Source organism: Mandrillus leucophaeus, unplaced genomic scaffold (genome assembly GCF_000951045.1).
Source record: "Mandrillus leucophaeus isolate KB7577 unplaced genomic scaffold, Mleu.le_1.0 Scaffold440, whole genome shotgun sequence".
NCBI classification, from domain to species: domain Eukaryota; kingdom Metazoa; phylum Chordata; class Mammalia; order Primates; family Cercopithecidae; genus Mandrillus; species Mandrillus leucophaeus.
In genome coordinates, this window is record NW_012104699.1 from 132,147 (window position 1) to 146,357 (window position 14,211).

At 42.3% G+C, this 14,211-nt stretch overlaps 1 protein-coding gene across 1 annotated transcript in view; it reads left to right on the top strand.

Moving 5' to 3' along the window:
• Positions 1–14,211, top strand: part of ZNF709 (zinc finger protein 709) — a 39,778-nt gene that overhangs the window by 22,149 nt on the left and 3,418 nt on the right. Inside the window, 2 exon segments of the mRNA XM_011994063.1 lie at positions 1–295; positions 650–774. The exon segment at positions 1–295 is cut by the window's left edge and continues 12 nt beyond it. Coding sequence (XP_011849453.1) covers positions 1–295; positions 650–774 — 420 coding nt within the window.

Genomic DNA, 14,211 nt, shown 5'->3' on the forward strand with positions numbered 1-14,211 from the left:
GGAGAGAAACCTTATGAGTGTAAACAATGTGGTAAGGCCTTCAGTTGTTCTAGTTCTGTTCGAATGCATGAAAGGACTCACACTGGAGAGAAACCCTATGAATGTAAACAATGTGATAAAGCCTTCAGTTGCTCACGTTCCTTTCGAATCCATGAACGAACTCACACTGGAGAGAAACCCTATGCGTGTCAACAATGTGGTAAAGCCTTCAAGTGTTCCCGTTCCTTTCGAATACATGAAAGAGTTCATAGCGGAGAGTAACCCTATGTATGTAAGCAATATGGCAAAGTTTTCAGTTGTCCTATTCCATTTTTTTTTCTTTTTTTTTGAGATGAAGTCTCACTCTGTCACCCCGGCTGGAGTACAGTAGTGCGATTACAGCTCACTGCAACCTCTGTCTCCTGGGTTCAAGTGATTCTCCTGCCTCAACTTCCTGGGTAGCTGGAACTACAGGTGTGAACCACCATGCCCACCTACCTTTTGTGTTTTTAGTAGAGATGGGGTTTCACCACGTTGGCCAGGCTGGTCTCGAACTCCTGACCTCAGACGATCTGCCTGCCTTGGCCTCCCAAAGTGTTGGATTACAGGTGTGAGCCACCGCATCTGGCTCCCATTTCCTTTTGAAGACATGAAATTATTCATATTTCAGAGAAACCCTGTGACTATAAGACATGGGGATACCTTCAGTTCTTTACATGTGAATATGAGGAAGCATTCATACTGGACAGGAAACCCTGTGAATGTAGGCAATGTGGGAAAACCTTCAATGGTCATGTGACCTTTTAAAGACCATGAGAAGGCATATGAAGTATAAAGAATTTTCATATGCCCTATAAATATAAAGAATTAATAACCTTAAAAATGTAAAGAATGTGGAAAACTCTATAATTGTAAAGAATGTGGAAAAACCTTTATTTGTCTCAGTTTACTTGGAAGCCATGAACAAACTCACACTGGAAAGCGACTTCTTGAATATAGACATTGTGAGAAAGCCTTCAGTTGGCCCATATACTTATATGTGAGAATGCAGACTGGATAGAAATCCTATAAAAGTGAGAAATAACAATGTTTTCAATTTTAACAAATGCTCATGTGATACTCCCTTATGTGTGAAATTTCAATCTCGTTGAAACTCCCACTAGGGAGGTGTTGTATAAATGTAGATAATATGGGAAAGCCTGATGCAAATTAATTCATGTATATTGTTCTAGAAAATTCACAACATGACAGAAGTGTTATAAAATATAGTGTCAGTTACTGATTCTTAAAGTGGATCTCTGAATTATGGATTTCTATTTCACAAAAGAACATTGAGATGAGATAATTCTGTAAGCTCTTATACAGTTGTACACAAGTTGAATTGATAGTATTTTTTCATTAAATCAGTTTCTGAAATTTTGTCTTTCCATATTGAAGTCTGTTAGATTCATGAGTGAATTGAAGTGTATTTATAATAAGCTAGTAGTTTTGATTTTTATGTATTTTTTAGTTGTGCTGTAACGGGCCATCAAAAAATCACAATTTGGTAATCTTTAGGATTTCCTACTGGCCTTATGTGGCAGGTACTAGATATCATTATATGTATTTCATCTTTCTGACCAAAAGAAGCTTTTTTAGAGGAAGACAGAATGCCCTTTTTTCTATTTTTTTATGCTAAAAAATAATCATAATAAATTTTTGAGTCTGCAAAGTTTATCATGCAGTATACTCTCTCATTGGAATTATTATTTTCATTTTCTGATCTTTGCTATTTGTAATTCTTTCTGGCTGTGATTTGGATAATAGGCTTTGCATTAATAAGAGAGACCTGAGATAGAACCATATAACCTATAGCTGGAAATGGCTGTCCTGGGTTGTGTTAACATGGGTGATGTTGTGACTTATGTTTTCTGTAATCTATCCTTTTATGGCTCCATGGTATAACTGACCAATAGCCTACTTGCAGGAGATATGGAAGGCAGAAGTAAAGAAAGCATTAGTCAGGTTTTATAGCCACCATATGTGGAGACAGATGGATGCATAGGGGCTTCAGGGACACCTGCTTCCACCACATTGTCCTGATCCTTTGCTCTGCCAGCTGAGAGTATTCTTAGAACCACCACTAACTGCTTGACTGCCATATTTGCCTGCCTCCCGCCCTCCCTCCCACCCTTCCTTCTTTCTTTCTTTCCCTTTCTTTTCTTTTTCTGAGATGGAGTCTTGCTCTGTTGCCCAGGCTGAAGTGCAGTGGCATGATCTTGGCTCACTGCAACCTCTGCCTCCTGGGTTCAAGCAATTGTCCTGCCCTAGCCTCCCAAGTAGCTGGGATTACAGGTGCCCGCCACCAAACCCAGCTAAATTTTTTTGTATTTTTAGTAGAGACAGGGTTTCATCATGTTGGCCAGGCTGGTCTCAAACTCCTGACTTCATGATCCACCCACCTTGGCCTCCCAAAGTGCTAAGATTACAGGCGTGAACCACTGTGCATAGCCCCAGCTGCCATATTTTCAGAGATGTAGTTTTCCACAGATTGTCTTCGAAAGTTCTACTCAAAGATGCACTGCAGTTTGGATTTTCCTAGAAACTCTAATGTGTCCACCAGGCAACTATTTAGACTCTTAAGGTTGGGAATATTCTCTGATGCTCTGACTTACCTCATCTCTAGGTTGAATTTATCAAAGGTATTATTTATGTAATAAACACCATGTTTTGTTAACAGTACAAGTGACTGTGTGTTTCTGATTCCACCATGACAACTACAGTGATGCAGTCAAAAAGGACTACATGGGTGTTTGTCCCTCCACTGCATTGTGCATTGAATGCACTTACCCAGTCCTGCAGTGTAAGAATAAGCACCTTCCTAATATCAAGCAGATTGTTGATGTTTCCTATTACAGTTGAATGTAATCTCTCAGTACATTTTCAATTTTGTTTCATTATATGTGATTAAAAACTATGTGTATGTTTTTGTTGAACAAAAGCTTCTGTAGATGTTTCTTAGAAATATTTTATTAACTGTTTTCAAATAACTTGTATGCTATCACTTGTTGTCTCTTGAATTTTCTGCAAGGATATATTAAAATATTCCATTGCAATTATAGATTTTCAGATTAAGTTTTTAAGTTTATTGAGTTAATCCTCATATATTCTGAGTCAATATTGTGTGCATACAAGATGAAGTATTGTCCTTAGGAATTTTTTATTTTTTATTCTTAATATAGTTATGATTTTTTCCCAGAAAATCAATTTATCATGCATTCATAATACCAAAAACTTATATCATGGTTGTTTCTGTGCCTTTTTTTCAAAGATCACCAGGATCACACCTGTAGTCAAGAGAGGAGTGTTAAGAATTGTAGTAATAAGAATGATAATAAACCATAGGATCACACCTGTAGTCAAGAGAGGAATGTTAAGAATTGTAGTAATAAGAATGATAAACCATAAATGACTCTGGGGAGTATCAGTAAGAGGGTGCTTGGCCGGGCACGGTGACTTATGCCTGTAATCCAGCACTTTGGGAGGCCGAGGTGGGCAGATCACAAGGTCAGGAGTTCGAGACCAGCCGGGCCAACATGGTGAAACCCCGTTCCTACTAAAAAATATATAAAAATTGGCCGGGCATGGTGGTGTGCGCCTGTAATCCCAGCTAGTCGAGAAGCTGAGGCAGGAGAATTGCTTGAACCCCAGGAGGTGGAGGTTGCAGTGAGCCAAGACCACACCACTGCGCTCCAGCCTGGGCCACAGAGCAAGACTCCATCTCAAAAAATAAAAATAAAAAAATAAAAAAGAGGGTGCTCAAAAAGACTTCTTTTTGGATTTGGATTTTTGTTAGGTGACTTGGTTGCTAATCACCAAACTGAGGCACTCCTGTGCGTGTCACATGCTGTGAGGTGAACTTAATTGTGTCACTGGTAATCATAATTCTTATCTAGAGGCAGGAAGAATGAAGTGGAGCTAAACCTAATTCGTAAGAAACCACTCACTTGGATTAGTGAGTAGAGGGCAACTTTGGTCATTTGAATGGCTTCAACTCTGTTCTCTTTTGCCATTTTTAGAGACACGGTTATTGTTTTTGTCTTGATCCATCATGGTTGCTGAGTAGCTTTGTCTGATGAAGGAAGTGTGACATTTTTCTCTTCAACAGGATAAGACTTGGCCTAACCTGAGTGTGAGGTCAGATCCTAGTCCTGTGGAACTGTTCTTAACCTTTTTTATTATCTAAACATGGAAATATTTCTTATGGTGTACTGGACAATGTTTTCCACAAAATATCTCAGTTAAAATATGTAAGTTCACTTAGTCTTTAGCAAACTATATAATACTTTTTTTCTCCTTTGTGCACTAGCAGAGTCCAATAAGTGTAGATAAGTTTTCAGAGACCACAAACCTAGCAAGATGGAAAGACAGAATCACTGTTCAAATCAAGCCATGTTGCTCTTGATGCTCATTTTTTAACCTTTCTCATAGGCCTGGCACTGTAGTATCAAAGCATACACAGTTCAGCACAAATGATCAAGACATTCCATGCTATGGATATAGAAACATGAAACATCCCTGGGATGAACAGTAATGATTCCTCATAAACAAAGGTGTAGATATGGTTCATCTTTATTTTTATAATGGATAAAAGTTTTGAGACATGTAAAGTGTGATCATGAGTTTGGATGTGAGTATTTAGGATTTGAGATGTGCTATTGATTTGGGCCACAGGTATTGGTGATGTTGACATTTCCGTTTAATGTCATTTGAAAGATTCTTAAGTTGCCTTGGATATGCGGCATGATCATTTTGCTGTTGTGCAGACAGAATCACCCAATATGTACCACCCAAAAGATCTATGGATGTTTAGAGGGTAATTTTCAAGAAATAATGGAGGTGAGCTGCAGACAGGGAATCATTTTGCATAATAGCCTAATTTAGTGGAAAGGAAGAATATCTGGTGTCATCATATAAGGAAAAATTTAATGCCTTCTTATAAGAGGAGTAGTTTGAATCTTTTTGTTTCAATGATCCAGAAAGCCCCCAAATCCCAATTTGGTATTCACATGTTTGGGAAGAGTGGGGGGAAAGTCAAATATTTGTGTCTTATTAAATTTGAGCAAAGGAAATAAAATCTTTGTCCATTTTTTTCAGTGATAACTTACGTTAGTACTTGGCACTGTGATTTCATAATTATGAGTATCTCATTTGATTGCTCAACCAATCAGTTCTCCCATGTTACAAATGAAGAAAGTTAAGTACAGAGCACAGGATTCTACCCAAACTCACGTAACTCAGAATCATGGAATCTCTGGATTTTGAAGTCCTAATGTGTGCTGCCACCTGTACTGGGCACTGCCCCCCAAAAAAAAATTACTTGAGGCCAGGAGTTTGAGATCAGCCTGGGCAATATAGCAAGACCTTGTCTCTACAAAAAAAATTAAAAATTAACTGAGTGTTGTGGTGCATGCCTGTAGCCCTAGCTACTCAGAAGGCTGAGGTGGGAGGATCAGTTGAGCCCAGGAGTTCAAGGCTGCAGTGAGCCATGATTACACCACTGCACTTTAGCCTAGGTGACAGAGCAAAACCCTGTCTTAAAAAAAAAAAAAAAAAAAAAAATAAAGAAAAAATTTTGGAGTTCATGGGCCTCTGCAGCTATATTCAAAAGAGGTATTTGTGGACCATTTTCTACTATATAGTATAGGATTATCTAGTATAGCCTATAGTGTGTTTACATGTACATTTATAGATATATTTGTGTGTATAATATGTAATATATTGCATAATGATATATAATTGTATATATTATACATAACTGGTATATGTTATGTATAACTAAAATATGTAATTACTATTATGCTATGCTGCATAATACAGTTTTATACTATTATAGCATAGTTATAGAGTCTGTGTCTCTTGTATAAGGGTTTTCAGATCCTGCTAACCCACACATTATTCAAAGAAGTGAATCACATCCTCCCAGGGGAACCAAGGGTTAATTCACCCTTTTGATACTACAAAGCCTGTTTCCCACAGCCATGTTTGGGCCCTCTGCTCCCAAATGCATTTTCTTTGTGGATCTGCATGACTTATGGTACCCTCCTCATCTGGGCTGTGAATATATATAACTAGTAAACTGTTGTTAGTTGCATTTGTCCAGTGATGGATATCATGTGTTAGGCTACCTAGGTAGCCCTAGGGCCCTAATTCCTCTCTCACTAATGGGGTGAGTGGGAGGCTATTGAAACATGCACATCCATGATACCCCCTGGTCAGGCACTGATGAGGAAAGAAAAGAAGGTACATTTGGTATCAGTCCTTTCCAAAGCACGAGAGGATGTAACTCAACTGTTCTCCCAAAGCAAAACAAGTAGCCAAGGGGCCTACGTTGTTTTCTGTAGTACTGCTGCTTACCAGCATGTCAAAGGGATTATCTTGAGATCATAAGGCTGCTGGTCCCCACCAGGGTCTTAGACAAAATTACCTTATTGGATGTAGGTGCTAATCTCAGAAAGATTGAGTGGCAATCCCTGGAGTCAGAGGTGGTCCCATCCAATGTAGGTTGCTGGTGTTCTGAACTTTTCCCTATAATCACACAGATGGTCCATAACACAGGTGATCAGTCAGAACCAACCAACCTGACACTCGCAACTTTTTATGAATTCTGAGGGATTTTTTACAGAAAGAAAAGGGAAAAGCAATGATTAGGTGGCATGCTCAGGTCCATAAACCTAACAGCAGATAGAAGCAAATTTCTCCCACTTGGTAAAGAACCTCTAAAAAGAAGCTGAAGCTAACATCATACTTAATTTTGATACTAGATGCTTTCCCACTAAGATCAGGAACAAGGTAAGGATGCCTCCTCTCACCACTGCTATTCATCATCATCCTAGATGTCCTCAGTAATGGAATAAAACAAGAGGTTTTTTCTTCAATTAATTGAAGTTCCTCTAATGCCTCTTTGGACAGGGAGCATTTACTGTTTAAGTTAGAATCACCTTGTAAGGTAGAAAAGAGGTGAGACATAGCATAAGTAGGAATGCCTAAAGTGGGACAAATTCAATTAATGTTTTCTAATAATTTTTGAAACTTAGTCTTTAAATTATCTCTTCTAATTTGAACTTTTTGAGGCTTAATAGTACTTTGTTTTACTTTCATTCATAAATACTGAAAGGGAGTAGAAGTTTGGATTTTATCAGGGGCTATGATTAACCCTGCTGTAGTTACAGCCCTTTCTAACTGTTTGTAGCATAGCATTAATTCCTCCCTAGTTTCAGCTGTACATAAAATATCATCCATGTAATGGATAATATGACATTTTAAAAATTGTTCTCTAACTGGCTTAATAGCTTTTCCAATATAAGTTTGACAAATAGTCGGGCTATTTAACATGCCTTGTGGCAGTACTTTCCAATGGTATCCGCTGGTTCTTTGTTATTTATAGCAGGAACAGTAAAAGCAATTTTTTCATAATCTTGAGTAGCTAAAGGAATGGTAAAAAAGCAATCTTTTAAATCTATTACTATAAGAGGCCAGTATTTTGGGATCATTGTTGGAGAGGGCAGCCCTGGTTCAGTGCGCCCATGGGTTGAATTATAGCATTAACGGCCCTCAAATCTGTTAACATTCTCCACTTCCCTGATTTTTTCTTAATAACAAACACAGGAGAATTCCAAGGGGGAGAAAGTAGGCTCTATGTGTCCCTTTTGTAATTGTTCCTGCACTAATTCTTTTAAAGCCTCTAGCTTTTCCTGTTTCAGCGGCCATTGCTCCACCTAAAACGGTTTGGCAGTTAACCAAACAAGGGGAATGGGAGCCTGGGGCTCAGCAATGGCTGCCCCTAAAAATGATACCCTAATCCAGTTCAATCTGTTTGCCCTTTTAGTTCTAAAGATTCTGGTTGGCCATTTTTATTTTTTTTTCCCAGTCCCTTCCCCAGGAGATATCCCATTTTTCTCATCATTTGTTTACTGTTATTATTATACTGATCCATAGGAATAGATATTTTAGTACCCCATTGTTGTCATAAGTCTCTGCCCCACAGATTGACAGGAATAGGTGTAATAATAGGTTGAATTGTCCCCTCTTGGACATCCGGCCATTGGCATGGCAAAATTAAAGAACTTTGAAAAATTCTGAGGCAGCCCCTACTCCAACACCACCAATGGATGCCTTTTGCTTAGGCCAATGCCGGGGCCATTGATATAAACCAATAATAGAAACTTCAGCTCCAGTATCTACTAACCTTTCAAAGTCCTTTCCTTGCATGGTTACTGTACAAATAAGTCTTTTATCAGACACTTGATTAACCCAATATGCAGCTTTTCCTTCTGGATTCATACCAAAGCCTCTTTTTTTTTTTTTTTTTTTTTTTTTTCACTGTGCTGCTTCCCAGTTTTATATAAGGCAACAGTAACAACTGAACAATTCTTTCTCCTGGGGAAGCAGACCATGGAACTGAGGAACTAATAACTAATTGAATCTCTCCAGTATAATTAAAATCAATTATTTATGATTCAGTGAGTACAATTATTGATGATTCAGTGATTCAGAAGAGTACAGTGACACCTCTTAAATTTAAATTAGACCTTCCAAGCAATAGACCAACTGTTCCTGAGGGTAAAGGGCCCCTAACTCCCATGGGGACCTTCTTTGGTGGCTCCCCAGGAAGTAGGGAAACAGGAATTGTGCTGCAGAGATCTACGGCAGCACTACCTGCTGTGACGGGGGACAACTATTGTACATTTGTAAGGGCACTGACTGCCGGACACGCCTCGGTTTGTCTCGGGCCCCTCTTCCCTTTTCCCAAAAGAGGTTGCCCATCTTTGCTAAATTTAGAATGACATTGATTTGCCCAGTGACTGCCCTTCTTACATCAGGGGCATACACTGGGACTTTTCTGTTGATTGATGGTAATAGTTTTTGCCTTTTGATTTCCTTTTTTTTTTTTTTTTTTTTTTGAGACAGAGTCTCGCTCTGTCGCCCAGGCTGGAGTGCTGTGGCCGGATCTCAGCTCACTGCAAGCTCCGCCTCCCGGGTTTATGCCATTCTCCTGCCTCAGCCTCCCGAGTAGCTGGGACTACAGGCGCCCGCCACCTCGCCCGGCTAGTTTTTTGTATTTTTTAGTAGAGACGGGGTTTCACCGTGTTAGCCAGGATGGTCTCGATCTCCTGACCTCGTGATCCACCCGTCTCGGCCTCCCAAAGTGCTGGGATTACAGGCTTGAGCCACCGCGCCCAGCCTGATTTTCTTTTCTACATTCCTTTTATGTGTGTCCAAATTGCCCACAATTAAAACAAGCCTGAGAAATGGGGCATATTTTTTCCCACCTTTAGTCCAGCCACAGCTTGAGCCAAAAGAGTAGCCTTATGTAAATTTCCCCCAATGCCATCACAAGCCTTAATATACTCAGTCAAATGAGCCTTCCCTCTCATAGGTCTAATGAAAGAAGGCTATTTTTTCCCTATAACATTTTTTTTCCCATGCCTGTAAGCACACAGTGCGTAACTGAACAATGGCAACACTGCTTGATTGTCTAATTGACCCCAATTAGGGCCCAAGACCATTAACTGTTCAAAGGAAACAGGCACAGGCAGCTGTGCTTGTATGTTTTCTCTTGCCTTGAGCTTCATCAGCCCACCAAGTTTTAAACTGCAAGTACTGAGATGAAGTGAGAACAGATTTTGTTAAAGTATCCCAGTCATATGGTATTAATCTATTATCAAGAGCCACATTTTTTAGTAAAGCTTGTACAAAAGGAGAATTTGGCCCATATTGACTAATGGCTTCCTTGAATTCCTTTAACAACTTAAAAGGAAAGGTGGCCCAACTAGCTATATTCTATCCTCCTCGCTGGATTATAGTAATGGGAAATTGCCATGCTTCTAGGTCTCCTTCAGCTCTAGCCTTCTGAATAGAATTTTGTGTAGCACCACCAATTGCTCCAGGCATTTTTATTTTGAGACGGAGTCTTGCTCTGTTGCCCAGGCTGGAGTGCAGTGGTGCGATCTCAGCTCACTGCAAGCTCTGCCTCCCAGGTTCACGCCATTCTCCTGCCTCAGCCTCCCTAGCTGGGACTACAGGCGCCCGCCACCACGCCCGGCTAATTTTTTTTTGTATTTGTAGTACAGACAGGGTTTCACCATGTTAGTCAGGATGGTCTCAACCTCCTGACCTTGTGATCCACCTACCTTGGCCTCTCAATGCTCTAGGTTTTAATGTTGCAGCTACCGGAGCAGTAAGTTTTATAGCTAATTCATCTTCTCACCTGTTAGGGGGAGAAGGAGGAGGTGGCCATTCACTTAATTCAGCAGGTGGAAAGCTAGTAAAATATACCTTTTTCAGTTTCTCTTTCTTTTCTTCAATTTCCTCTGGTTGTTGTTCCTTATATTCAGAATCTGAAGTTAATTTTTTGCACTCGTCTACCTCTTCCTCATCTGAATTTGCCTTATCGTCTGTTTGAAATGGCTCAAGAGCTGCCTTTATCAACACCCATGCTGACCAAACAGAAACTGGAATTTTGGCTCCTTCTTTATATGCCTTTTTAAAATGTCTGCCAATTCTTTCCCATTCATCTAGCTCCATTGTCCCTTGTTCTGGGAACCATGGCCAAAACTGCTCTACTGTACTAAAGAGTGTTAATAAATTCTGAGTACTAACTTTCACTACCCCTCTCCGTAATAAATGCCTTAAGAAATTTAAATAAGCAGAATGTTTACTTTCATTCTGTCCCATTGTTACCCGGGTTCTTCCAAGTGCCCAGCTTACCCACCAAGCTTCTTTCAGTTGTCCTCAGGTGTCCTCCAACAATGCGTCTTCCACCTCCGCATGCTCTAGTGTTCCTTCACCGGGGTGTTCATAGCCCCATGTTGGGTGCCATAAATGTTGGGGTGATCAGACCCAACACCAGGCTGTGGGGGGCTACAAACCAGCGGAGTCAAAGGAATGAGAAAAGACAAGAGTGCATAAGGTGGGTCCAGGGGGCCAATGCTGGTATGGAGGCTGCGAAGGCCCCGAGCTCTGGGAGCCCACACTATTTATTGGTGATCAAACAAAGAAGCAGGTCGTGAGGACATGGGGGTAAACAGGTGTGGGCGTGAGGATAGAAAGGTAGCACTGCATCAAGTGTCTGTGACGGTTTAGCATTTTCTTTGATGCATATAGAATGTGCTCTGCTGCTTGAGAAAATACAGAACATGTTTATGAGCCTGGGAGAGCAACCAACAAGTCTGTGCACCTTCCAGAGGCTACGAGGGGTTTTATGCCCTGAGCCCTGGATTCCATCCAAGCCATGAGGGGTTTTACGCCCTGGGCTTGGATTTGTAGTGTCGCAGGGCAGCCCTCCACCCTTTGGCACAGAGCTTCGTGTTCCAAAGGCCATGAGGGGTTTTAGACCCTGGATCCCGGACATCTTCCAAGACTCTTTTATATTATGACAGACAAGCCAGTCCTGCCTCTGCTCTTCTACCAACAAGCAGAAAGCAAAACCAGGCTGAATTCAGCTGATGCCCACCCACAGCAGGAGCATTTAAATCAGCTCTAGTGGCTGGTAAGGTGGGCTGGAGCTTCCTGCCCACTCTCTTAAAAAACTTGAGTTTTGGCCGGGTGCGGTGTTTCACGCCTGTAATCCCAGCACTTTGGGAGGCCGTGGTGGGCAGATCACCTGAGGTCAGGAGTTCAAGAACAGCCTGACCAACATGGAGAAACCTCGTCTCTACTAAAATTACAAAATTAGCTGGGCGTGGTAGTGCATGCCTGTAATCCCAGCTACCTGGAAGGCTGAGGCAGAGGAATAGCTTGAACCCAGGAGGCGGAGGTCACGGTGAGCTGAGATTGCACCATTGCACTCCAGCCTGGGCAACAAAAGCAAAACTCCATCTCTAAATAAATAAATAATCAGTTCTAGTCAGAGGGGAATCATCCATGCCAGTGGCTGGAACTTGAGTTCCAGTGAGCCTTACCACTGTGGGCTAAAATGCTCTGGAATCCTAAATAAACTTGAAGGCAGTCTAGGCCACAAGGACTGCAACTCTGAGGCAATTCCTAGTACTGAGCTGGACTCAGAGCCAGTGGACTTGGGGGGCATGCAACCTACTAAGACAACAGTTAGGGCAGCTAAGGGAGTGCTCGTGCCATCCCTCTCCCAATTCCAGGCAGCACAGTTCACAGCTCCACAAAAGACCCCTTCCTTCTGCTTGAGGTGAGGAGAGGGAAGAGTAAAGAGAACTTTATCTTGCACTTTGAATACCAGCTCAGCCACAGCAGGATAGGGCACCAGTCATAGTCATTAGGTCCCCTTTGCAGGCCCTAGCTCCTGGATGACATTTCTAAACACACCCTGGGCCAGAAGGAAACCCACTGCCTTGAAGGAAAGGACTCAGTCCTGGAAGGATCCATCACCTGCTGACTGAAGAGTCCTTGGGCCCTGAATAACCAGCAGCAATACCCTGGTTGTACACCATAGGCCTTGGGTGAAACTCAGAACATTCTCAGCTGTGATGGCTATGGGGAGAGACTCCTTCTGCTTGAAAAAAATGGAGGGAAAAGCAAAAGGGACTTTTGCATGTTCGGTACCAGCTTGTCCACAGTGGGGGAGGCACCAAGCGGGCTGTTGGGATCCCTGATTCCAGGCCTTGGATCTTGGATGGTATTTCTGGACCTTCCCTGAGCCAGAGCGGAGCCCACTGCGCTGAAGGGTGAGTCCCAGGCCAGGCAGCGTCACCACAAGCTGATTCAGCAGCCCTTGGTCTCTAAGAGAACATCGACAGTAGCCTGGCAGTACTCCCCATGGACCTGTGGTGGTGGTGGCCATGGGGTGAGGCTTCTCTGCCTGCGGAAAGGGGAGGGAAGACTGGAAAGGACTGCATCTCATGATTTGAGTGCCAGCTCAGTCACGGTACAATTAGAACATCAGGTAGACTTCTGAGTTATACTGCAGTCACTGGCTCCTGGATAGCACCTCTTGACCCACATAGGGCCTGGGGGAACCTGCCACCCTGAAGGGAGGGAAACAAGCCTGGCTGGTATTGCCACCCACTGGTTGTAGAGCCTCAGGGCCTTGAGGCAAACACAGGTGGTAGCCAGGTAGTGATTATAGCAGGCCTTGGTTAAGAGCCAGTGCTGTGCTCACTTCAGGTCTGACCTGGCACAGTCTCAGTGATGGGGGCTACCGGGGTGCTTGTGTCACCCCAGCCCCAACTCCAGGTGGCTCAGAACACAGCAAGAGAGAGACACGCTGTTTGGAGTAAAGAGAAGAGAATCGGCCAGGTGCAGTGGCTCACACCTGTAATCCCAGTACTTTGGGAGGCTGAGGCAGATGGATCACCTGAGATCGGGAATTCGAGACCAACCTGACCAACATGGCGAAACCCCATCTCTACTAAAAATACAAAATTAGCCGGGTGTGGTGGTGCATGCCTGTAATCCCAGCTACTCGGGAGGCTGAGTCAGGAGAATCGCTTGAACTCGGGAGGTGGAGGTTGTGGTGAGCCAAGATCGTGCCATTGTACTCCAGCCTGGGCAACAAGAGCGAAACTCCATCTAAAAAAAAAGAAAAAAGAAAAAAGAGAACAGAACAAGCATCTCTGCCTGGTAATCCAGAGAATTCTTCTGGATCTTATCAAAGATAATCAAAGTGGTACCTCTAAGAGTCTGCAAGAACCACAGTGTTACTGGACTTGGGATGACCCCTAATGTAGAGATGCCTTAGATCACAAGACCTAAGTCCTTTCAAATATCTAATAAGCTTTCCCAAGAAGGATGAGTACAAACAAGCCCAGCCTGAGAAGACTACAATAAATACCTAACTCTTCAATGCTCAGACAGGGATAAATGTCCACAAGCATCAGAACCATCCAGGAAAACGTGACCTCACCAAACGAACTAAATAAGGCACCAGAGACCAATCCTGGAGAAATAGAGATTTGTGACCTTTCAGGCAGAGAATGCAAAATAGCTGTTTGAGGAAACTCAAAGAAATTGAAGATAACAGAGAGAAGGAATTCAGAATTCCATCAGATAAATATAAGGAAGAGATTGAAATAATTTAAAAGAATCAAGGCCGAGCACAGTCACTGATGCCTTTAATCCCAGCACTTTGGGAGGCCAAGGTGAGTGGATCACCTGAGGTCAGGAGTTCAGACCAGCCTGGACAACATGGTGAAACCCCATCTCTACTAAAATACAAAAATTAGGCATGGTGATGCATGTCTGTAATCCCAGCTACTTGGGAGGCTGAGGCATGAGAATTGC